Below are 26026 nucleotides of genomic sequence, written 5' to 3' on the forward strand. Positions count from 1 at the left end.
TCTAGAAAGGTTGTCACTGTTTTGAAAAAATGGATAAAAAATGAATTCCCGTTGTGTGAAAATGTACCGGAAGCTGTACGTGCTCATGGTGTCAGCCACAGACTGTCGCCCCCCGTGGCTGCTGCCGTACGGAGACCCTCCACCTCTGGACCCTCCTCTGGGGACTCCTAACCAGTGACGGATCCCCTCCCCTACATCCTCTGTCCCGATGGATCCGATGCTGGACACAGAGTCACTGCAGAACAGAGTGTAAACTTTCACTTTCATTATTCAAAGAGAACCTACAGATCGTCACACTTCTGCAGCAAACATGCAGGCCGAGTCTGACTGCAGAGATCTGGTTACTCCACAGCAAAACAGGAGACAGTGACAGCTGCAGGCTCTTTATGATTCGAAAGATCCAAATCATCCATCAGTGGTTATATTTTTCAAATATTTTGCAAAAGATGCACGTAAAACAAAGCCAGAAAGTCATTGTCATCTTGACTCTGCTTAAGTATGTGGATGTGCCTCTGTGAAGCATAAAGCTGAAGCCACGCAGACTAACCAGTCCCAGGTGAAGAATGAGATGTTTAAACACATTTATTTTATCTGCAGAGCCACTGAAACATGCAGCACTGTCATGATGGTGTGTCTCAAAAGAAATACAGTAGAGATACTCAAGTTTGTGTCCAAAGTGAGCTGAATATTTGCAAACTACCCTCTCTGCAGGCTCTTTGCAGGACGAAGCTATAGGCCATGTCAACACAAAGCCAGAGCAGGAAACAGAGCTGAAACTTCATTTGCTGACAGGTTTTATGTATTATTCGCAACTTATCTGCTTTAAATGTTGTAGATAGACAAATAGATAGATAGATAGATAGATAGATAGATAGATAGATAGATAGATAGATAGATAGATAGATAGATAGATAGATAGATAGATAGATAGATAGAAAGATAGAAAGAAAGATAGATAGATAGATAGATAGATAGATAGATAGATAGATAGATAGATAGATAGATAGATAGATAGATAGATAGATAGATAGATAGATAGATAGATAGATAGATAGATAGATAGATATGTTTTTAATCTGTGAACGAACTGTTGCATTGCTTGAAACCAGGACGCATTATCCTTCTGAAAAGCATTGCGTTGTATATAGATGCTGCACATGAGTCATAGTTAATGGGAGGCTGACACATCTGATTGAAAAGTTATATGAATGAGTGCATTGAGTTTGTACATGTAAAAGTATGTCATCCTGGTTGAAGGAGTCCTGATTTTGCAACCAGGAAAGCTCTAAAAGTTTCATTTGTGAGTGCTAAATATTGGACTTTTCTTAGATTTTCTCAGACCTGGTTTTTGTGTGTATAAACACTAAATCCTAAATATTAACTGTAAAATCCAGACCACAATCTGCATGAGAAATACCATTTTTAGAGGTCTCTTAAAGAGTAAAAAGGTTTAAGCTGTGTTCCTGCACAAAGACTTCTATTGCAATGAGCAATGTTCAGTTTTTTTGCAGATGTGTAGCTGTTCCCAGTTGAGCTAAACCTTCACTTATGTTGGTAGTTGTGAGCTACAGGAGAACTCCCCTATGATGGGCACTTCCTGTCTCAAAGTGAGAAGTCTATTCAATCAACATGACCAAAGAAGGCAGACTCAGTTAGGTTGGTACTGCTTGCTTTGTATCCGAAAGATTAAGTGGCTCATGGACCGTTAGTAGCCATGCATTCAGCCTTTTTCATTAGAAACACCTTAAAGGATATATCCGGTTACTTGAGTCTTTGTTTTATAGGTTTGATTTTTGATGTTACTTTTAAAGATTGATGAGAATTATCCTTTAACTAGCTGAGCATGTATGTAACCCAACTGTACTGATGAAACTAAATGGTGAAATAAACATTTCTAAACCTGGACCCTGCTGGTGATAGTTGTGGGGTTTAAAAGACAAAAAGTTTTGGAATTACTCCTTTAAAACAGGCTCTAGCAGCTGCAATCTGCTGGAATTGTTTGTGACGAGAAGCTGAAAGATACGTTTCAAGTCCAAAAACTTTGGAAGGTGAGATATTTGACCCTGTAAACTGGAGACCTTCAGCTGAACATGTCAGTAGATATTTAATTTACAACAGCTGTTTGAACACAGAAGAAGTCCTCAGGAAGTCATTCTAGTTTAGATTGACATACGTACATATACGTGTGATAATCTCCTAATCAGATCAGTTTTTAATGATGATCTAAAGCTGTTTGAGAAGGATGCATCCAGCTCAAAGTCCTCATTCAACGGGCTCTGTTTGAAGCGCAAACACAGCTCCATCTCTGTTGTCTTTATGCTGTAGACGTAGGAGCAGTCAATCCACTTTTTCAAAGCTGTTTGGAGCTTTTACAAATGGCTTGGACAGGCTTTAGACAGCTTTGTCTAGAGCTTGTCTCCCTTTAAGAGTCAGCAAATCCATCTGCAGAGGAATGAAGCCCCATCAAATCCAGCACAGGCTGAGTATCCTCCATGCTAACAGGCTAACTGCAGTGCTACATGGCTTTTCCATCTACTTCTACAGTCACTTTTGCTGAATGACCTTCATTGTTGTCGTCTTACTGCCTTTACTGGTCTGGAACTGTTTAACAGAGAAATAATGGGCCACAGGAGCTATTTAGATGTGGGGAATGTTTTAATAGAAGCTAAGAGTTCCTCGACCTTCAGACTTTTTGGGGGAAAGAATTTCCAACATGGACAAGGATTTGGTTGCAGCCATTACAGCCTGTTTTGTGGCTAGAGACTTTTGCATGTAAGTCATTTGAATACACTGATATGAGACCCAGGTTTAGAAATGTCTTTTTTTAAAGGGCTGATGATGCTCATGTCACACCCACACACACATTCCTGTTTCTCTTACAGGTCTTTCTTTCGAGTCAGGGACTCCACAGCAGTTTGAACGCTGGAGTGAAGGGCAGAGTGGTGAGCAGGTGGGATTTAAATACACAGATATGAACATTTGGGTTCAGAGAAGTTTCCAGATACCTCTCTGAGTCGCTCTCGTCGCTCGACTCCACCTCCTCCAGAGCGGCCTGCAGATCCACGATGCGACGAATGGACGTCTCCAGGTCGGCCTGCAGTGCCTGTCTCACGGCGCTCAGCTCCTCCACCTGCATTTCCTGTTCAAACAGACGCTTCAGATTAAGGGATGTTTGTTTGAGGCGAGAACACGCTCACCTTCAGCACTGCCGCCCTCCCTCTGCAACCTGTGAAACCCCCTGAGGCCCAAGCCGCCACAGCAATTACCTTCACTCCTGCCCGTATTACCTCATCAGTCAAACAGTCAACACGCAAGCAGTCATGTGACCCTCGAGCGGCTTATTTAGAGGTGAGATGGCTCCATATGCGCACTGACATTGAGAGAAAAGAGTGATTTATTAATTCATCTCGTCTGTTTTTATTTTTCTCCGTCTTTTGTCTCTCAAGTACCCGTCACACACGCCTACACACACTCTCTCTCACACACACGCACACACACATACACACACAAAGCTTCTAGGCTTTCAAAGTTATTGGCTTCGTTGGCTTTGAGGAGACGGGTGTGGGTGCAGTGGTTGTCATAGAGACACATAACCATGTATGAATGTGTGTATTTCTGTGTGTGTGTCCATAACCTTGAGGAGACAATGAGGATTAATCACAGTCAGAGAGAGAAAGCAGGATGAGGGAGAGATGACGTGAAGACGGTTGGTGGAGGAGGAGTGTTTGAGCCTCTATGTGTGTGTGTGTGTGCGTGTGGGTGTATGTGTGTGTAGTTGGTAGGTTGTTAAAGGGCATCCTTGTGTGCTGCCTGCTTTGTGCTAATAAGTGAATAATTATTGAAGCGCTGTTTTCTTTCTCTCAGCTCAGAGGTCACAAAGAATATCTGCTGCCAGCGAGAAGACGTCTGAGTCTGAAACTCAGAAGAGCAGAAAGGAGAGAAACACACTCCTTCAAACCAGAAATTCAAATCAGAACACAGTTAAAATATTCTTTAATCTGCTTCTAGTCAGAAGGGGATTCTGGGAAAATTGAATTTTTATCAGTAGTAATAGCATCAGTGTTAAACTAAAGGGAGTCGGCGTCTGAAGTTGGACTTTAAGGCTCTTAACTTGTTCTCAAATGTTTTTAATTAAAGCTGAAACTGAGCAGTTTGTCAGTCCTAAGCTATGTTTGTACTTTACATTGAGTCAATGTTGGTTTACACAGACAAAGCCTTGTGAGTTTTATTTTGCCTTCTTGTGATTTTATTTTGTTTTAGCTGTAAAGCACTCTAAATTGTCTTGTGTTCGAATTGTGCTCTACAAATACACATGCCTTACTTTGCCAATTTCCTGCTTAAAAGCATTTCTTGAACTATCATTCATCTGCAGTACATTTTGTTTCTTCCAGTGTCTCCTCTCTGTTTACTAATTACAGTAATAGCCATATAATCAGCTCAAAAGCGGGATGGAAAACAGGTAGACAGGCTGAAGAATACGTAAGCGGTGCTCACAATTTTGTTGGCCACTATGTCATAGAGTCAGCACAGAAGTATGAACTAGACTCAAGAGGAGAGATGCAGATTTTTATATTATGCTAATTGAGGAGTAAAGATGATTTCCTCTCTACTGGGAAACAGAAAACTAATGAGAGTGGGGAGTGACATGCGGGAAAGAGGTTGATTGCTAACTTACAACCTAACCGCAACCTCGAACTGAATCGATTTGTTTTTTTAAGTCCCTATGAGGCAATGGAGAAATGTAATCCTCCAGGCCTCTAGGGGGAGCTCTGACCAAATACAGTTTTCCGCAAATGTTTCACAGAGAAACAGATTCTGGCTGTTTTCCAAACCGCTACTACATACTACGTGTACATGTATGTAGTAGACACTGCATACTGCCTACTCTTTTGCCTGTAGTATTAGTACAACGGGTCTATTAGGTCTGTTTTGTAGTTAACTCGATTTTTATGGTATGGCCACACCAAATGCGAATTTGTGGCAAGATTACATACAAAGTCATTGCAAAGACGTGTTTAGACGCCGATTCGCCCCGGATGGTGCGTTTGGGGTGTTTGGCGCTAACTGGCTCGAGTTGAAGATATTGAACTTTCGACGCGAATTCGTGTGAAGTCTGTGCCGCGGCAGCGATGACATTCCCCCACGACGTCATTGATTTGATGACGTTGGGGGGGAACTGCCGCCTGCTCCGACTCCAACCCTCCAATCTGTGCGGTGAGTCATCATCCAGAGTTATACGATAAGTGGAGGTGGATTACCAGGGAGAGGCAGCAGGCCTTGATTGTGATCTCCAAAGCTTTCACACACTCTCCTGCCATGCTTTTGAAACCACAGCTCATTGTTTTTCAGACGCTCTTTTTGGCTTTTGGTCTTTAAATGAACGGGCTCTCTACTCTGCCTGCACAGTGACGCGCGAACGTGCGTTCGCCCCTCAGCTTGTCAAAATAGTCCAGCATCAAGACTCGGGCATTCACGCGACGCGTTACAGGCATTTCGCGCGATTGATTTCGCAAGTTTGCGTTTGATGTGGCCACAGCATTAGTCTTACACAAAGTTAAATGTCTACTGAAAATAAATGTGGAAGGGGCTTTTATTTTTAAAGCTGCTGGAAAAAACACTTCTATATCATCCACGTATGGTCCAAAAAAGTGAATTGGTGGTTTATTTGGTCTTTGAATTTGTAGAAGTAAACACCTCTTTTACAACTGGAAGTGACAAGATTTTCAGATGTTTCTTTTGCTCACTTCACTTCTATCTCACAAACCTCCAAACATTAGTGTTGTTGTGTTGTAGATATAGTGCTAACTCATTTCAGTACATGGCGGTAATTCACCAAAACCTGCCACCGGCTTAGACAAACAGCGTTGGCGCCGTGCATTGTGGAAACAGTTTGCAAAGTTGACTGGTCCATTGCATACTGAGAAATTTTAGGACATCTGGGGATTTTGGCATACTGCAGATTTACCAAGTTTTCGCAAACTACCTTCTACATACTGAGTTTCAGCCAAAATAAAAGGCACTGCTAGTGTAGTAGGCGGTTTGGAAAACAGCTGTAAGATGTGAAGGAAGAGGGCATCTAAAAGGCCTCCACTTTTACTTAAGATGCACAATAAAGTTATTTCATTTTAGAACGTTATGATGGACACACCCGTGTTTAGGGTACAGCTCACTTTTTAGATGACAAAAATGATGTTAAAAGTAAGTCTTACAAACCAAATCTAACAACGCTTTTCTCTCTGATGGTCTTGCATACTCGTAAAAAGGCATCAGTTTTTATTTCAATTAATTTCATAATGAGCTGAAAATTCCCTATAGTAGCTTTAAGTTGTGGGGTTGTGAAAGATGAGGTTTCGGAGCGACTGCAAGTGCTGTGCAAAAAAAGTTGCGATTAAGAGTCTGTGTTCAATACTTGATTCTGATTGGTTGAAACTCTCTAACCAATTTAATCCCTGACAGGAAAAGAAAAACTTAGTCTGCATCACAATTTACCTCCACCTGTTGACACTTAGGCCCAAAGTTAGCCTTTGTTAGCACTTTAAATCTGTAAACATTGGAGCATTAGCCTTCATTTTATTTGCAGGGAATGGTTTAAATGAAGAGAAATGTTTCACTCCATGTGTCATCTCCACCTGCCGAAGATCACAGAGTCTACATTTCCTGTTTGCTGAAACCTGATTATGAGGCTAAGCACTGGAAACACATCGCTCATACAAAGCAGTAATTATGACAGATGAGTGTTTAGGAGTGTGCGGGGGACCCTCCCTCCTGCTGTCGGCGCTGCGATGATCAAACCTGTACAGGAATGTTCCAGATAAATCACCAGCTGTTGCTTCTGTTAATGAGAGCAGCAGAGAAAGCAGTCGGGGGGGGGTTGTACTTTCAATCTCAGCCTGAAGGAAGCCGTTTCCTGTCAGGGTTTTTTAAAGCATCGGCCGTGCTTAAAATGTTGTCTCCCCACTCGGATATGAGTAATACTTTTTGGGGTTTATATTTAGCAGGCTGAGCTGGGCTGAGGTGGAGCGCTACAGAGAAATGGAGCTACAAATATCTGTATTTGTGGTCTGAGAGGGTTTTATGCCTGTTTTGGATGGGGTTTTTGCTTTCACATCCATTAAAGTGTGCAGTAAAAGAGGAATGAAAGAGACTTGGTGGGATGAAAGAGGTCGGGAGAAAACTAAGTCAGTGGTTTAAACATGCAACCCTCAACCCTCGTCTTCTGACGTGAATCCTCCAGTGGAAAAACCTTCCCGCATAGAGCCCTGAAGGCAAACCTCTGGGCACAGGGCGGTACTTAATCCCAGCACAGCGGGCCTGGATTAAAAATGATGCCCTGCAGAAAGTATTAACGCTCTCCAAGGTGCTGATCCTGCTCCTGGGTTCCTCTCTCCTATCAAGTTTAAAAGCTCTGAGCCAATAACTCAGACGTCTAATTAAAGTCTTCTTACCTGAGACTCCACATTTATAAAGTATTTATCTTCTGTTTGTGTTTCCTGCTTGCTGAGTCTGCGAAGAGGTTAAGAATAGTTCCACAGCCTTGTTGTTTGCAGTGTTTTTTGTTTTTGAAATAAAACATTCTGACTCTTGCTGCTCAAAGTTCCCTCAGAGAGAAGTTTTTTTTATTTGTTCCTAAAGCTTTCTTTCTGATTTTGGAGGACAGCGGCTGTTATCCCTAAAATGTCAGCCTACCTTTTATCCAGGTCTCTCGCGTGCCTACACATCTTCAAAATAAGTTTGTTAACCAATTTCTTTCTTTTTTGTTTTTTTTGTTTTGGTAAAATGTGTTATAACCTCCGCCAAGGAGGTTATGTTTTTGGGAGAGTTTGTTTGTCTGTGAACAACATAACTCAAAAACTAAAAAATGGTTCTGGATGAAAATTTTAGGGAATGTTCGAAATGGGATAAGGAAGAACTGATTAAATTTTGGAGGTGATCTGAATCACCGTCTGGATCCAGGATTTTTTTTTAAGGATTCTTTATCCTTGTGAGATAGGGCCATTTTCCCCATATGTGTATTTAACTCCACGATAAATGGTGAGATTGCTTTGCAAAACAATACAAGACAAGGTCACCATGATTTCTGACAGATGTAAAAGTACGATCCAGATCCTGATATTCTGGATCATCATAACTTCCAACACTGTCAAGTAACAAATTATCATACAAACCTGCAACCAACACCAAATTGTAGCAGGCAGTCTGCTGAAAGGGAGTATAACATTAAAGTAGGACTCAAGGGTTTGTGACAATCACAATAAGCTTGGCGGAGGTCTGCGCTCGCTGAGTGCTTTTCTAGTTTTCTACTATGTTTGATTGAAGTGATTTTTTTCTTCACTTAACCTTTAAATTCAAATTTAGTTTTTGTGTTTTCATTCATTTTAAACTGTTTTACTCTCATATAACATGCTGTACATTGGATAATTTCAGATACTGAACATTTCAAGTATTCGAGAAAAAAATGGAGTATTGCACACAGGAATTTTTTTGACCTTTTTATAAACAAAATGAGCAAAATAAATAAAAGGCCCGGGCAGAAATTCTGAGGCTCAGGTTTTACACTAGGGTTAAAAAACACAGTTGATCTGTATGGATGTTAGTCAAATAGTAACTATTATAAGGGAAGTAAACAGAGTTAAAGGAAATGATTTGAAAGTAAAGAAGAAAATAAAACAAATGAGAACAGACCATCATCTTAGGAGCTTTTTACTGTTTGATGTTGTCCCTAAAGGGCCATTTTGAGATAGTTATAAAGCTTTCCATGCTAAATACTTATTTACATCTTTACCTGTCCTCTGAGACAGATTCACCCTGTTTCCCTCAAACACTATTCATTAGTTTCTTATTTTCCTGCCTAACAGGATCAATTCATCTCCATCAATACACAAGATGAACTCAAACTGTTTCAACAAGTAGAAGCTTAGTGCAACTTCCCAGTAAATTAGATCCATTACTTCCTTTAAGTCTTTCCAACATTTCTTGTCAGTTTTACTTTCAGATTTAAATGCAGTTTTCCTGTTGCTCTTTTGTTTTTATTGCTTTTTAAATCGTATGCTTCCTTAAAGCCTTCTTCTTAATGTATTTCTACTCCCCAGTAACCGTTATAAATTGCTGTGTTTCTAAAAGTTGCTGCACAAAGAGACGTGCAGAGCTAACAGATTGTGAGTATAACTCAGTGGAGCAGGGAAAGTGTTCTCCTCCCGGCTGCATTATTTTAAAACCTGGTGTTTGGTGATTGCACGCAAAGCAACATGTGGCTTTAATGGTGAGGCTTTTCTTGGCAACACTCAGATATTTAGTCACTGGGCAGAAGCAGAAACTGGTGCTGCTATTTACAGTCTGTTCTGTGTGCAGTGAATCCAAACAGCAGCAGGAGCAGGAGCAGTGTGTGTGTGTATTTGTGTGTGTGTGTATATGTGTGTGTGTGTGTGTGTGGTCCAGTTACCAGCTCCATGCGTCTGCGGCTGCTGTCCTGCTCTCTCTGAATCAGATCCTCCATCTCTAGCCTCATGTCCTGTACACGCTGCTGGTAGTACCGTGCGTTCTCCCTCTCCCGAGCCTCGGCCTGGGCGCTCTGCTCCAGCTCCTCCCCCAGACGCACCACGCTGTCCCTCAAACGCAGCACAAGCACCTGGAGGGCACAGAGCAGAGAGTGAATGCAGCACAGCATGGGGTAAAATGTGTTTAAACAGGAGGGATGTTTTGTATCCTCACCTCAAACCTCTTGACCTGTCCTCTCTGAAACTCCAGTTTGTTCTCCAGGTCACACACACGAGCCTCCTGTTTACTGACGATGCTGCGCCCCACAGTGGACGACTCCAGGAACTGCACCCTGGACACGCTCTGCTGGAGCTGCATTATGAAGAGGAGGAGGAGGAGGAGGAGGGAGAAAACATTTGGAGAGCTGAATTAATGCAGCAGCACGCCCCTGAATGTGAGTTCATTACTCTGAGATCTGTAACGAAGAGGTGCAATGATCCAGAAATCCATTAAAGCTCACATCAGCCTCTCTACGTTACCTCCTCCTGCAGAGAGTGCCTCTGTTTCTTCACCTCCTCCAGCTCAGCTTGAAGCTCTCTGATCTGAGAGATATCACTGGAGGACTGAGCGCGGGAGAGAAGAAAGGTACAGGTTTCAGTATTTGATGGATCAGAGATGAACAAACTGAGTGAAATCCAGAGAAGTACCTGAGCAATGAGAGCTTTGTGCTTCTTCATCAGCTCATTCAGGTCTTCCTGGTCTTCTTCAAGTCTCTTTAGGAGGTCCACCTTCTCATGCTGGAGGAGCGCTAACTGCTCGTCTGCCTGGAGGAACGAGGAGGACACAGAGGAGAGGTTGTTTTGGAGGCATCTCACAGCTAAGAGAGAGAAGGTCCAACACACACTACCAGTCAAAAGTCTCTTTTTCTTCTTCTGACTCTGTCTCAGTTATGGATGCCTTCCTTTCTGCAGTCTGACCTGTCAGAGCTGCATCTCAAAGTCTTCACTTCACAGTAACTGAAACTGAGACTGTGACACTACCACCTCTTGAAGCTGTGAAGCTTGAAGCTGTTGACTCTTAGAAAGTGGTCTTCTGATTCTGGTATGGCTTTGGCTCTGCCAGACCTCTTCCTGTCAGAGTTTCCAGTCCCAGTTTCTGAGTGTCTTTGGATGCTGAAGGAAACTCTCCTCACTGAGCTCACCTTGACTTTCTTTGACTTCATTTCTCAGGAAGAAAGACCTCTTTCTGTAAATTTGCTGATGCTCTGTTCCTCTGTCATTATGAATTGTCTTTTCCTGTTTGTTTTTAGAGCTTTAGACGACTTTCTGCTGAACAATACTGTTCAATAATGCTGACCATGAGGGTCTGGTACCATGGTATGTTCAGCTTTACTTTTATACACACAGAGATGTTTGGAAAGAATCAAAAAAACTTGGGAGACCTGGAGGAATTGGTAGCGCCAACTTAAGGCTTGATAAATCTCCATTTCATTAAAAAAACTGGAAAATTTGAGGTATTTTCAAAGTTTTGACCGGTAGTGTGCCTGCACAGATAAAATGAAAGATGTAAAGTTGGACATTTCAAAGTATTATTCTGGCTGTTGAATGTACAGACTCCTCCTCACTTTCTGCCTCTTCACTTTTTCATTCCACTTCCAGTCCTTCGTCTGTCTGCACACTCACCACACTCTTCTGTTTGCAGATATTTTCCAGTTCGATCTGAGTGTTCTCCAGCTCCTGAGAGAGCGTCGTCTGAATGCTCTCCGCCTCCAGACGCCTCGCTTCGCTCTCCTCCAGCTGACACAAAGACACAAAGAGCATGAATGCATTTCACTCCGAGAAGGATCCACCACCTGCAGAGCAACGTTAACGTTCAGGTCAGGTTTACCTGGCAATGCAGACGCTCGATGTGCTCTCTGCTGCCATTGGGGAGGTTCTGACCCGGGCTGTCCACTGTAGAGAGGAGGAGCTGGGCATCTGCTAAGAGGGCGTGAGTCCTCTTCAGGTCTCTCCTTAGCTTCTTCTCCACATCAAAGTCTCTGTGACCAACCTGTACGACATCAATGGACGCTTTTTAAACTCGTTTGCCAAAACTCATCAAACTACATCCAACAAAAGTTTTTCATTTTGCCACAAAGAGATCGAGACAGGCCATTTATTTTGGCTAAACGCTTTCCAACACCAATCTGCTTTCAACAAAACCTCCAGACGCTATTTACCAAAATCAAAAGACTATCCTTGCAGAGGAGTCTGGTGTCTGGAGAGAGTTATAAAATGGTCTTGGTGAATTGCTTTTAAAGATCTGTCCCTAAAATCCTGCAAAACCAAGACGTTTACAAGGGGTAGGTATTGATACGATATGATATGATACGATATGATATGATACGATACAATACAATACAATACGATACGATACGATACGATATGATACGATACGATACAATGCGATGCGATGCGATGCGATGCGATGCGATGCGATGCGATGCGATGCGATGCGATGCGATGCAATGCGATGCAATGCGATGCGATACGATACGATTTGGTATGATACGGTACAATACGGTACGGTATGATATGGTACGATACGGTACGGTATGATACGATATGATATGATACGATATGATATGATACGATACGATACAATACAATACGATACGATACAATGCGATGCGATGCGATGCGATGCGATGCGATGCGATGCGATGCGATGCGATGCAATGCGATGCGATACGATACGATTTGGTATGATACGGTACAATACGGTACAGTATGATATGGTACGATACGGTACGGTATGATATGGTACAATACGATACGATACGATAGGATACGATACGATACGATACGATACGATAGGATACGATACGATACGATACGATACGATACAATGCGATACGGTACGATACGATACGGTACAGTACAGCGCAATACAAAACTATGATATGATACGATACGATACGACTATAGGGTACGATACTATACGACTATAGGGTACGATACGTTACGATACGATAAGATACGACTTTATGGTATGGTACAATACGTTACGTTACGATACTGTACAATACAAATATACGGTACGGTACCATACGATACAATACAGTATGATGATACGGTACGATATGGTACGATATGATATGATAAGATATGATATGATACGATAAAATACAATACAGTATGGTACAGTACGATACGATACGTATCACACTACTTAGGTCAGGATACAATAGTATCATGATGTATTGCGATGTATCACGATATCACGAAATTGTGATATATTACAATATTCTACAGAATTGACTAAGAAAAAAATAGAGATGATGTTCATGGAAATTAAAATATTACTCAAAATTAAAAAGACCAAGAAAAACATTGATGTCGATGGCATACTGACTTGCTCGGTGCAACAAAGACCCACGTTATCAAGGTTAGAAATTAAATATTTTAAATGCACTTTAAGATGGTATTTATTCTACAATCAATGGGCAACATACAGTGTAGTAGCTTTTCAGTGCCATCTACCACAGTGGAAGTACTTCCAACTCACCTAGAATAAGGCTTTTTATTTTTTATAAAAATATTGATATTAAGAGTTGAAATATGGATACTGTTTCAGAGGTCAAAGTATCAGGATATATTGACGTATCAATATTTTTAACATGCCTCTTACATTTACACAGATGAGCTTTGAATGACGGAGATTTTGTACACCATCTACAAGACCAAGGTTTAAAATAGAGTAACAACCCTTTAAATAGACTTGAACTTGAGCTGTTTGGCCTCAGACCAGCTCCCAGCCTTCAGTTTTCAATTTACAGCCTCACGGTGACAGAGACAGAGAGCTACATCAGCAGCCAACGGCTCGCTGCATATGCTTGTTTTGTGGTGCTTGTAATGTAGAAATGACATATTCATCAGGAGGAGAACATTAACCAGCAGTAAGGATGATCTACAGCGTGAGGACGTTGGCTCAGTGTGCTCTGAATGCTCAGCAGAAAGGATTTATTCCTGCTACAAGAGACCGGAGTGTCTGCGAGTTGTGTACCTGGTCGCACAGAGTCGCTATGAGTCCTTCCAAGTCGTGCTTCTCATGAATCACCATCTGTTTCTCCTCGTACTCCTGCTCCAACTGCATCTCCAACTGCCTGAGCTGCACACACACACACACACACACACACACACACACACACAAACACACACACACACACACACACACACACACACACACACACACACACACACACACACACACACACACACACACACACACAAGAGAGAGAGGAAAAGGAGAATGATGAAGGAGTGCTCTGAATGAGCTTTTACGGCCCTTGACAGCAGACTTCCCCTGCAGCAGGATGCATAAACATCATCGTCTGTAGAAGAACATAAAAAACACACTCCAAACCACGCTCTGTTCAATAAATCATCACCAGTTTGTTGGTTTTAAACTTCTGCTGCAGGGTAGATTCTTCAATTCATTATCCCTGAGATTAAAAGGTGCTCTAGTGTGAAGAGTCGTTGCTTCATTTGCTCACGCGGTACAGTTGAATAAATAATCATCCTTTTTGTTGATGTTTCTTCTACACTGACTCTTAGGGATCCATGCTGTGCATGAAATATTCAACATCACATAAAATATAAATAAAATCTGATTATTATTCTGTGTAAAAATGATCTTCAGCACAGCGATGCTACAGCTCAGCTTCAAACAGCTGATTTGTTCTCTCTCAGTTTGTTTATTGGACCTCAGTCCTCATCCCCTCCCTGGAAGACGAACCACTGCTGGGTTTCCAGGAAGACAAACCAAGCAGCCTTGATGTTATCCTCTCTGAAAGGAGAAGTTGTATTCAGTTGGTAGGATATGCAAGGCACCAAGTTGCAGGTTGATATTGGAACAAGAAAAATGTTTGAGTGTGAGGATGTGAGAACAAGAACCAAACTGTGATGGTTCGACCAGTGGTGGAGGGGGGTTTGGGAGATCATTCCCAGCTGCAGCCATTTGCTGCATGTTTTCTTCCTCTCCACTCCCCACATTTCCCTACTTTCCCTCTCTTAAAAAAGTGATATTTTATTCAGCATGGTAAAAATATATCTAAAACAGCACTTAACCACCTTGGTGACTGCAGTGGTCATCAGTCTGTGGGATTGTTATTTTGGCTATCAAGGGCTATAAAGATTAAGAACGGAATCAGAGTATCCCAAAACCTGCAGCTCTTGTAGAGTGTTCCTGATAAGCAACAAGAGGTCCAGGGAAAGTAAACTGGATCTCGAACAACTGAAGAAATGAAGAAAGCCACTCGGAGTGTCCATTCTGAGCCCAGTCTGCTACTTAAATGAGCATATCAGAACTGGACCACAGAAGATGGTTTACTCAGTTCCAAGTGTTGACTTGGTCTCCAGTTTCACTAAATCTTGAAGTAGGGCTGAGATCCAAAAGTTTCTTAAAGTATGCAATAGATTGCTCAGTGCCATCTGCCAATCCCTCAGCAACACCTGCCATTCTTCAGTGTCACCTGCCATTCCATCTGTGACACCTGCAAATCGCATAGTGACACCTATGAAGTGTTGTGACATGCAAATGATTCAGTGACATGCCAGATGCCCTGGAGATAGATCAAAGCACTAAGTGATTGGCAGGTGTCGCTAAGAGAATGGGAGATGTCACTAGGCAGTTGGCAGGTGTCTCTCACAGAATAGCAGGTATCACTGAGTGACGGGCAGTTGTCACTGATGGAGTGGCAGGTGTCACTGAGCAATTGGCATGTGTCACAGAGCAACTGGCAGGTGTCAGAGTGATTGGCAGGTGGCATTGAGATATTAGTCGCATATCATGAGTTGCTTTTATACCTCAATGTCACTCACAGTTGAAATGTGTTTAGTCTCATCCAAGGGGACCCTGCCTCACAATGTAATCCAACAGCACACCTTCAGAGGTCTGAAGAAGTTCATGGTTCATCAGGACCAATGCAATTCTAGGCAGAACCAAAAACCAACAACAAAAGCTGCACAGTTTCATTATGTGTAAAGATATTCTGCAGCAGAGAGCAGCACATCTGTCCGACTGAAAACAGAGAAAGCTTGTGACTTTAACTCAGACTGTAGCTTTGCATACATTCAGCATCATGTTACTCCTATTTTGCCTGACCCAGGTGGCACAGTGGGTATAAAAACCACCTGTGCAATAATCTGACTGTGTCATTGCGTAATTATCAGACTGTACCAACCACCTGTTGTGACATTGTTGCTTGTGCATTGACGTAACTGTAGAGAAGTGATGTAACCGCCTGGTTGTCTGGTTGCATAACATTACGAAGAAAAGAAATCTTTGAGCTGAGGAAGGACATTTCAGAATGAGCCATCTGTACACAAACAACAAAACACTGCTCTCTTACACAACTCAGGCTCTTGGGTTCAGAGCTGTAGAGAGTCTGGATTTCTGTTCAGTTATCAGTTCACAGATCAGACAGAGCGATTGTTTGGAAATGTTTGGAGACATCAGTGCAGGTTGGTCTCAGATAAAGGCTCTGAGGTTTGCATGGAGTGTTGATCTGCTTTTTCTCTGCAGATAACACTTCCATTCAACCTTTCATCAACTAAACTCTGAACTGGAGACATGCCCACATCATATCTACCTGCAAAAGCTTTCATACAAGTGATGTTAAAGTATCAATCCTTGTTTTTAAAGCTCTATGTGGGTCTGATTGTGGCTAAAAATCCATTAGTGCTCTGTCTGGGACTTCAGAATCTAAACCTTAACCTCAAAGTGGTCCAGTCTGACTCTACAGAGGTTTAAAGCTGCATTTAACTCCTATAAATGTCCTTAAACCAGCAAGGTGAACTGTATGGTGTGGGTATGGTAAATACATTTGTGAAGAAGGCATGGGTATGATTGTACTTTTTTGTATAAATAACACGTTGTATATTCACTGTACATGTTCAAAAAATTGTTGGTCAATCAAAAACAGTGTTATAATTTTAGTACAGGTAAATTCAAAGGGTAGGATTAGATAAGTTGATACTTATTCCAACTCCTTCTTGCTAATGTAAACTGAAAAACCTTAAAAAGTGATTGTCTTGGCTTTCCCCAACCTAAAATCTGGGTATTTATCATGTTCTAAATGATGTATGTACTTTAATTTTCTGCAAGGTCACAAACTAGACAAAAGTCTCTCTAGCAAGGTCTCACTAAACTCCATTAGACTGTGCATAACCTACTTGTATAAAACTCAAGCTCTGTACATCCTGCACAAACTCATCAACTCTTACAGCTGATGTCTTAAAATTATTGAATTTATCATTATGTGAAAATGTAAAAGTTTAAAAAACAAATCAGAGGACAACAGACTGGATTAAAGTTATGAAATGGAGCAGAAAATGCAAAAATTGTTGCATAAGAAAAAATAAATCAGAGATAATTAGAGATGAAAATGTTGTTTGGAGGTCACAACAGTCTCAAAAACAATAAAATCTAGACCCTGATCCTGCCATAAAAACATCCTGACATATTTACCTCATATCCCCCCCAAATGGTGAATATCTTCCTTGGTCAGAAAGAGAGTTTGCTTTGTAAAGCACATAATACTGCAGAAAACTGATCACTTATCATCTGGTATCAAGAGATTTCACAAAATCAAATGTTTCAACACCCCTGATCTTGACCAATATGTTTCAGCCTGTGGCCATCATCACGTATTTTGACCTCTTTAATCTTCTTTTTTCTTTCTGAGCACTTTGGAAGGAGGTATAGTTGATCCAGAGTCCTCTAGTCTGCTTCTACTAGGTTACAAAAACTGTCTTTTCACGTCTTTTCTAATTGAATAAAGTTTATCTTTAGAGATTTTTGGTTGCTGCGTAATGGAGAACAAAGATTAATGATTCTTACTCCAAGCCAAGTAAAGAGAAGGTGTATAATCAAGCCACACACTCTAGAAACTATAAACTTTTTTGGTGTAGATTTTGGACGGTAGGCTTTTCACTTGAGGTCACATTTTGGCACATTTTGTCCGATTCAGTGTTTGGTTCCTACTTTTACAAGTCAGGTAAACATAAATTCCCCATTACTAAGCCATTTTTTTCCAAGCTTGAGTTGATATTGAAGTGTCTGCTAGCTCTTCTCTCCTCTTAAACTCCACCCTCTTGACCACATAAGGTCACCTCCTGCTCCAAAGAGTCAATATTTCAAAACAGAAGGCCTGAAATTGATGGCAGACTTCATGTACCCGTCTCTGAGATGACTTGTGCACATCCTCTAACTCCTCCTCCTTGTCCTCCAGCTCCTTCTGATGCATCTGCTTCATGCGCTCCATCTCCATCTCAAAGCGCATGTGGACCTGTGGGACAAGAAGAGGGAAGGGTTAGAAAGGCAGCGTCGAGAGAATGAACCTGAAAGTGACTTAACATGATGAGCACCTGTTGCTGCTGCTGGATTCTGGCGCTGAGCGTGCTGATTTCCTGCGCTCTCTCGCCGGCCTGGCTCTCCAGAAGGCGAAGCTGTTTCTTGAGGTCAGGAAGTGACTCGGAGGCAAGATCGACGGGCAGGCTGAGGTCACGGATCTGAGCGCACAGCTCCTCCTTCTGCTTCTGCAGACGGCTCACCTCTGACTGGCTCTCCTGCACACACACCCACACAGAGTGGAGTGAGAAAACAGTTCATCCTGCAGCTCAGACAGACTGTGCCATCCTCTGGAGCCAGAGAGGGTTAAATGGTCTACTCTCGCTTAAGGATGCTTTGGGTAGTTCGGTCTCATGGGAGCGGAAAGCAAAGCAAGGAAACAGATGAAAAACAAAGACACAGCTGAAGTTTCTGTTAGAGGAGAGAGACACAGACGGTCTGATCTGACCTTATCTCAAACCAACCACATGTTGCACGAAACAGAGAATAAGTCTTTGCACAATTTACATTTTAGCTCTCAGAGTCCACTTCTCATGAATTTTCTATGCACTTAAAAACAGACCACAGTCGACTGATGACCTGCAGGAGCAGAGAAGCTTATGGCTAAGACGCCAGACTTGAAAGGCCGGATCCACAGAAATATTCACAACTTTCATCATACAAGCTTCAGTGGGAGCTCTTTTTATCCTGCCTTGTGTGCTCAGACACAGACATAGACGAGTGCACTGTATAGCAAACAGTCAGGAAGGATAATGTCACAACCACAACAAGAAACACAGTTGAACAATATCTTATAAAGATGAGAGAAAAAACGTTTAAAAAAAACATATATTGGGATATTTTGTTTGATTATACTAAAATTTGGATTCTTATTCAAAATATCTTTTGTTTTTTTTCTAATTCAAACTCTTCATTTCGGTCTTAGTTTATAAACTGGATTGGAAAAAAGTTACCACTTTTCTTCAGCAGAGGGTAAAATATTTCTTTCTGACCCACGTGATGTGCATTTTGGGGGAAAATATGGCTCCTGATATAGTCTGCAGACATTATCATCATTATTTAACTTTTTCACATGGTCTGGAGTTAAAAGAGCAAACTAAAAATCGTGAATATTAATGAATCGCAAGAATAGCATATCGTCTCAGCCCTGATATCTTTCCCTTTTGTTGTACCCTCCCATCTTTGTTCAAAGCAGAAGTGCTAAAATCTGCTGTTTCTCGAGTGTCCACTTGGCAGCAGAGGCTGGCACCAGAAGTACCGGAAGTCACATACATCAAGCCAAAAAAAGCTGTTTTCAAAGCAGAAATTAACCTATTTACAGACTGGTTCAAAAAACATCTCCTGTCTGAGTCGCTAATTTTACTATTGGCACACACTGTACCGGGGTGTATTTTTTTCTAACTCGGCAGTTCGGAGGATATTAAGATCGCAAGCTTGCCCAATCAGAGGTACAGCTCAGGGTTATGTGACCAACAGGTGCCCTATAGATGAGGAAGCCCTTGCCACTACCAGTATGACCACGATAGCAGATGTGCTTCATTCACCGTTTCATAAACAGACGGGTGACGTCAGGGAGACTATGTCCATGTTTTTAAACAGTCTATGGCAGTGACATACTGACATTTTACGGTAATGCAGTTATGCAGCTCCAACTTGGCTCTTTGCTGATGAGAAACCAAACCAGTTCAAAAAGAGAATCTGATGAAGGACTTTCTAGCCTAACAGGACTTGAGCCATGCCTCTAGAAGAGCCTGTTTTCAAGCGTTCTGGCTGTGTTCTTCATCCTAACTGCCATTAGCTGCTCTGCTTGGAGGTAATGACATCGTCCTATGGTTGCTGAGTAACATGTGAGTAAGTTGAGGGTCAGGGTCCTCTGATGGTTTGTAGCTTTGTTTCTCAAGTGATTGCTTCTCGATCTGGTTGTCATGACCCTCCCCCTGAGAAGTTTGAAGGATGGACAGCCTGTTGCTCTCTTTATCCCTACAGACAGACTATAACTCTTCTTTTGGTCATTCTGAACTTAGATTTTAAACTTTTTTAGAAGTCAGAAGTTATGTCTTGATTCCTGTTACTTTTAAGGTTGTACCAGATACTATATGTTTGGCAAACAGACATTGGAATGAAACAGCTGTCATAAATAGAGATGCTAAATAGAAAGAAATTTGCAGTGTTTTTTTTCCAGAGCTGTACACTGCAAAACATGAAATCTTATCAAGTGTTTTATCTTGTTTTAAGCAAAAAAAAATCTTGTTATACTCAATATAAGCCACATTCAACCAATCGGTTCAGAAAAATCTTTTGTTTTGAGTTATTTAAAGACAAAAAATGAGGTCTGGATTGCTTGTAACTGGTAAAAAAAAAAAAAAAATCTGCCAATGGAACAAGAAAATTTTGTTTGAAAATTAGTTCAAAACTAAACTAATGTCTTGATACAACTAACTTTACTCTTGTTCTATTGGCAGATTTTTTTTAACTTGTTGTAAGAAAATTCCGACCTCATTTTTGTCTTTAAATAACTTTAAATAAGACATTTTTCTGGACTAGTCAGGTGAATGTGGCTCATATTAAGTCTAAATAGACATTTTCTACTGAAGATAGGACAAAACACTTGATAAGATTTCCGTTTTTAGCAGTGTATAAAGCAATGAAATCCTTTCCTTTTTACTCCGTAGGAACATTCTCCTCAAGCATTTGTAAAACTGAAAAACTCAAACCTCATCACGTCTCCTCCCAGTGAGATTTTTAACCTGAAGTGTTTAACTTCCACTCTGCACCCCAGGCTTAAAGGGTTTGAGGTGTTTTCAGCTTTTTTCTGGGTCCTAGCTGTTTGTCAGGACTCTGTTTGGTCCCCTTTCTGCTTATTAAACCAACTCATACAGTGAGGAGATAGTGCACACCTGCAGGTTGCGGCGCAGTGTGTAAATCTCTGCACCCAGGGCGGCGTTTTCCTGACAGGCTTTGTCCTTCTGCTCTCTCTCATTGTCAGCTTCCTTCAGAGCCTGAGTCAACTCGCTGTCAAACCTGAACACACAGAAACACACAGAAACACACAGGAGGGAGGCGTTTAAGGTGAGCTACTAAAGACTGTAACTCAACAAAACAAGCTAACGTACATGAAGACATTTTAAAACTTGGCTGTCGTAGCTGGAAGTGTTAAAGACAGTGTTCATTAATGAACAAAAAAAGCTTTAGGGTCAATATTCTCCAAAAAAACTGAATCACAAACAGAAGCTTAGAGATCTCAGAGACCAAAGCTCACAGAGGAAGTCTTCATCATTAAAAAGTTTGCTCAGGTTTTCGTTCAGGTTTGAGTCTGCTCCTCGTCACACTTTCCAGACGACTGCACACAGCATCCTGGAGACGACCTTCACACCAAACCTTCTCCTTTTTTTTTTCCTGTAAAGCCTTTTCTAAAAGTCAAACCAATTACAGCAGCAGCCTTTGAATAAACTCATTAATCCTGTTTCCATCAGAGGCGGTAATGATGTTAGCTAAATCTGATGGAAAACATTAAGAATCTTCCAGTCGACCTCGGAGGACTTCCAGAGTTTGGGGAGAAAAAAAAAAAGCTGGACCGTTTTTCATTTCTAATCACAGCACTAATGTCGACGCAGAGTTTTAATTTCATATCAATTTGTACCTCCAGATATTTGAGAGGAATCAATTTAATGCTGCTGATTCATAATGAGGCTTGGTGATGCAGCATATTTCCTCTTTCGAATATCGATAACTCGCTCCGTCATTCTGCTGAGTGTGAAATAATCAACACAAAGTCATCAAAAACGCTTCTTTAAGTCATTTCAAGGTAATTCAGATTCACTTTTGACCATGTTTTGGGATCTAAATGCAGAAAACTTTTAGAATAACTCGAGTAGATTGCTTCAGAGACAGACTGCAACATGACCCTTGAAGTCTGTCCTCTGAAGATGTTCTTGTTTTTGTCCCTGATGGGCTCAGATTCTTATTCCAAGTGTCAGACATCATTAGAGGACAGATCCTTCAGAGACAGAGCTCTCTGTTAAAGAGCGAGATGAGTTTTACAAAGCAGAAACGGCTGAAGCAGAAAATCTGTCCCGTACCTCAGAGAGTGAAGGAGTTGCCAGTTCAACGCTGCCTTGATTGTTAAGTTGTTTTCTTTTTCTGTGACTTTGGTGATGAGGTGGTTCATTTGGATCCAATGTGTTGATACTGATGTTAAAAGCTTCTTTTATTGATATTAAATATTGATGTTGTGCCTTAACGGAGTCACAGTAGGGGATGGTTGGAGTTGTTAACCCCAATGTTTAGTCATTATTTCCCAATAAATGAAAAATGATTTAATAATAAGAAAACTAAAATGGTCCATGTAACGATTATCTCAATGTTACAGTGGCTGGTGGGTGTCAGATGATTTGCAAAAGCTACAACACAAATGCAAACGCCACAACGGAAGTTAAAAGGTCACTTTTCCAAACAGACACAGAAAAGTTGTAAAAAAAAGTAAATGACGTCATCTATGATAAATATAACTTTGTAGGGGTGTCACTTTGTGATATCCTTCAAAGTATGTATATTTCTTTATTTATTAGCATTAGAGCTATATTTATCATAGCTTAAGTTATAAAAGAAAACAATCATTGACTTACTTTCACAATTTTTTTGGATCCATTGTGGTGTTTGTGTTGTGGCTTTTGTATATGGGTTGTTGTGTTTGCATTCGTGTTGTTGCTTTTGCAAATCCGCTGATATCTATCGACCACTGTGCATTGTAAATGTTTTTTAAAACTACATCTACCAGCCCCTAGTTATGGTATGATATGACCACCTGATGATGTTTGTAAGGCATTTGAAAGATGTTTGCTTTTCACACCATGAAATATCAAATATCTTCTATAAAGACATGAGAAAGCATCAGTACCAGATGTACATCAATCAGGTCTGTGGTTTAGAATCTATCTTTGTTTTTTCCCTTTTTTTCCTCCTCTAATGCTGTTTTTTTTTTCTCACATTTGCTTTCTTTTCTCTGATTTTTCTCTCTTAACTCCCTTTATTCTGTCTTCTCTTTCTTTTCCCTCTCTATTCCTTTTCTCTTTTTTTTATCTGTTATCTGTTCCTTTTTTCCCTTTCTCTTTTTGTTCTCTCTTCTTTCTCTTTTATCGCTCTTCTCTCACTGTTTTCTCTTTTTTTCTTCTCTCTCTCTTTCTTATCACTTATGTGTTCTGTCACCTTGGTCTCTGTTTTTTCTGTCTTTTTGTTTTCTCTCAGTTATCTCTTCTTCATCTTTCTTCTGTTTTTTTTTATCTTTCTTTCCTCATTTTCTGCTGTCTCTTTTTTCTCTCTTTTCCCAATCAGTCACCACATTGACCCAAAGGGTCAAACAACTTGCTATCCTCATTAATGTCTGAATAAGGGATGGGGAACCATCAAATTAACCAGCACATAGTTTGCAGTGACTATCAAACAGTATTTTTGCTAAGACTGCCCGTCCCTGGGTGCCATCAATCATAAAATGGGAGTAAGGAGAGGAAGCAGAAAAAGATGAAGAGTCAGTAACTAGCTGGTCAATTCTTTACCACAGTGGCTTCAACATCAATTATTGTCAGAGAAGAGGACAGACAGAAGGGAGATTTTTTTACCGGCACTTCTAAAAAGTTTGCTTTTGGATGGACTTACTGTCACTTTGACCTGTTGCAGGTATTTCTCTGCTCCTTAAAGCAACGTACCAGAGGGATCCCTAAAGTATTCCTTGCTAAAAACATTAAACCCCAAAAACTGAGGTTTTATACAATAAAACCGACTTATTGGAAATAATTAACCTGGTGTAAAGAATTAATAAAGGTTTAAATGGACACAAACCGTCTCTGTTTGCGATCCAGCTCGTGCATGCGGCTCTGAAGGCTGTCGGTGAGGACTCTGGTGTCCTGGAGGTCGGAGGTCACACGGCGGCAGTGACGTTTCAGTTCTGTCCCACTCCTCCGGGACTGCTCCAGCTGGGCCTGCAGAGACGCCACCTTCATACACACACATACACACACACACACACACACACACACACACACACACACACACACACACACACACACACACACACACACACACATACACACACGGCGTCAGTCCCCTCTGAGATTAATCCTCCATCGGCGTATCTGTGCACGTCACAGCGTCCCACCTCACCTTGGCATCGAGCTGTTGTCGCGTCTGTCTCTCCGTCTCCAGTTTTTCCTCTGTCTGCTTGAGTCGTCTGCGGACGAATTCCACCTCCGTCTGGCAGCACTCCAGCTGCATGGCCAGCTCGCTGTCTGTGTGTGAGCGGAGAGACAGACGTGACTTTGACTGAGGTGATAGACCAGGTCACTTAAAACCTGAGCTGTGGTCAGAAAGTGGAGAGGACAGACTTCCTGTGTCCTGTCTCCAAACTCTTCTTTTTGACCTCCATGAAAAACGTCTTAAACTCAGAGTGAATGGCTTTAAAGTCAGAGACTTCAGCACACGTAGAAATAATAATCTGTTATTGAAAGCCGGACCTTTTAATCTGTGAGGTCACATCTCTCTGCTATGAGGATGAAAAGACTGAAAAGACTTTTCTGCTGACAAAGGTTCCTCACAGAGACAAGATAGACACACGTCATCACCAATGACGTGCCACAAAGTCTATAAGCTTCAGTTCCCTCCAGATTTCTGCCTTCAAGCCATTTCTTTTTTAAAAGCCAACAGCTTGGAAACAAAGTGTTGACATTTCAGCAGCTGGCACTATAGATTTTCTCAACAAAACTTTGAAACACTGATTCTTGATCAATAGTTACCTGTCCACGCTCCCTTCTGGCTTTCAGCAATCTGAGCTTTCTGCTTCTCCTCCTCCAGCTGCTTCTCCAGAGCCTCCACGCTGACCTTACACTGATCCAGACGAGCCTGAGGGCAGAGGAAACAGACGTTTGAAAACACTGAGAAGTCACTGTTTATAGCGACAGAAGCACAGAGATGCTAGACAAAATCAATTCTGAGAGTAGAAAACCTAAATCTTCAGTTTCTGTTTGAAATTGAAGAGTAAGATTGAGTTAACTTTGATTCCAAGTATTCTGGATTAGCTTGATCTCAGCAGATGGCTAAATTGAGAAAACTAGATGCTAAAAACTTTTTGAAGAAGTCAAACTTTTTACAGTTATGTTGATACTTAAGATATTTTTTACACTTCACTCTCAAACTGGTGAGTCTCTACAGCAACATTTTACATTTTACAGCCATTCAATTGTTGGTCAAAACATTACTGATGGATTCTGGCGCCCCCTGTGGACAGAGGATGTAACTTTCAGTCCTATCTTAAACCTGAAAAACACATCATTGTCTGGTGGTGTGAAAAAAACTCACAGCAGTCTTTGTGTTGACTGTCTGCGACCTAGACTGCTTGGCCATCTGGGCCTCCATTATTTCTTCACCTCCTCCTATCTCCTTAACGATATCACAGTTTAACTGTTTGACTGTCTTAACAGTCAGGCTGAAGGAAACCCTTTTCAAAGCTCTTCTTTTTTGATGCTAGTCCTGACACTTGGTAATGAAAATGCTCAGTAACATCAACCCGTCTCCAGGAGTCTTTGGAAGTCCATCAGGATCAGTGGCGGTTGCTGGTCAGTCAAGGAGGGGAAGCTCATTTTTTTCTGGCCTACATCATAAATTTGTTTATTTATTTAAATGTAATTTCTACCCTCTGTGCCAGCTTGCTAGCAGCTGGAGCTGCTACGTGAGACTACGACAGGCTGTAAGTGTGAGTGACAGGGGGAGAAGCTCCACAGCTGTAGCTGTAGCTGCTTATTGGTGAAAAAAGAGAGAGAATCTTTAAACACAACGCTTGTCGTATTCAAGAAAAGTAAACTCACTGGGGATCGATAAAGCCTCTGGATCAGTCCAGATCAACTGAGAAAATAATCCGATGGAGGGTTATACTTCAAGATCGCTGACTGGCTCATTTCACTGTCAATGAGAAAGGGATTTGGCCTCGGACAGATCATCCAATCATCATGCAGAAGCCCAGCGTCCAGGCCAGCCCACTGCCTCATAGACCCCCAGAGACGCTTAGCGTCTGATGGGCGGGATAAAGCCCAGCGTTTATCCAATGACCGTCCAGTTTCCACAGTGGAACAACCCACTCTACGCTTCCCCGCTGAAGTCAGAAGACGCTCAGCGT

General features: G+C 41.5%; 1 protein-coding gene across 1 annotated transcript in view; it reads right to left on the reverse strand.

Annotated features, from left to right (window-relative positions):
* Nucleotides 1-26026, reverse strand: part of myo18b (myosin XVIIIB) — a 51571-nt gene that overhangs the window by 2456 nt on the left and 23089 nt on the right. Inside the window, exons 26-41 of the mRNA XM_074690316.1 lie at nucleotides 24651-24756; nucleotides 24022-24146; nucleotides 23701-23855; nucleotides 20763-20886; nucleotides 17883-18083; nucleotides 17693-17803; nucleotides 13519-13623; nucleotides 11362-11523; nucleotides 11157-11270; nucleotides 10182-10298; nucleotides 10014-10097; nucleotides 9709-9846; nucleotides 9440-9625; nucleotides 3006-3139; nucleotides 2881-2922; nucleotides 68-235 (exon numbers count right to left, since the gene is read on the reverse strand). Coding sequence (XP_074546417.1) covers nucleotides 68-235; nucleotides 2881-2922; nucleotides 3006-3139; nucleotides 9440-9625; nucleotides 9709-9846; nucleotides 10014-10097; nucleotides 10182-10298; nucleotides 11157-11270; nucleotides 11362-11523; nucleotides 13519-13623; nucleotides 17693-17803; nucleotides 17883-18083; nucleotides 20763-20886; nucleotides 23701-23855; nucleotides 24022-24146; nucleotides 24651-24756 — 2072 coding nt within the window. The remainder of the gene's footprint in view (nucleotides 1-67; nucleotides 236-2880; nucleotides 2923-3005; nucleotides 3140-9439; nucleotides 9626-9708; nucleotides 9847-10013; nucleotides 10098-10181; nucleotides 10299-11156; nucleotides 11271-11361; nucleotides 11524-13518; nucleotides 13624-17692; nucleotides 17804-17882; nucleotides 18084-20762; nucleotides 20887-23700; nucleotides 23856-24021; nucleotides 24147-24650; nucleotides 24757-26026) is intronic.

Source organism: Halichoeres trimaculatus, unplaced genomic scaffold, assembly GCF_033239565.1.
Source record: "Halichoeres trimaculatus isolate MK-OKI-2021-1 unplaced genomic scaffold, fHalTri1.1 fHalTri1_scaffold_16, whole genome shotgun sequence".
NCBI classification, from domain to species: domain Eukaryota; kingdom Metazoa; phylum Chordata; class Actinopteri; order Labriformes; family Labridae; genus Halichoeres; species Halichoeres trimaculatus.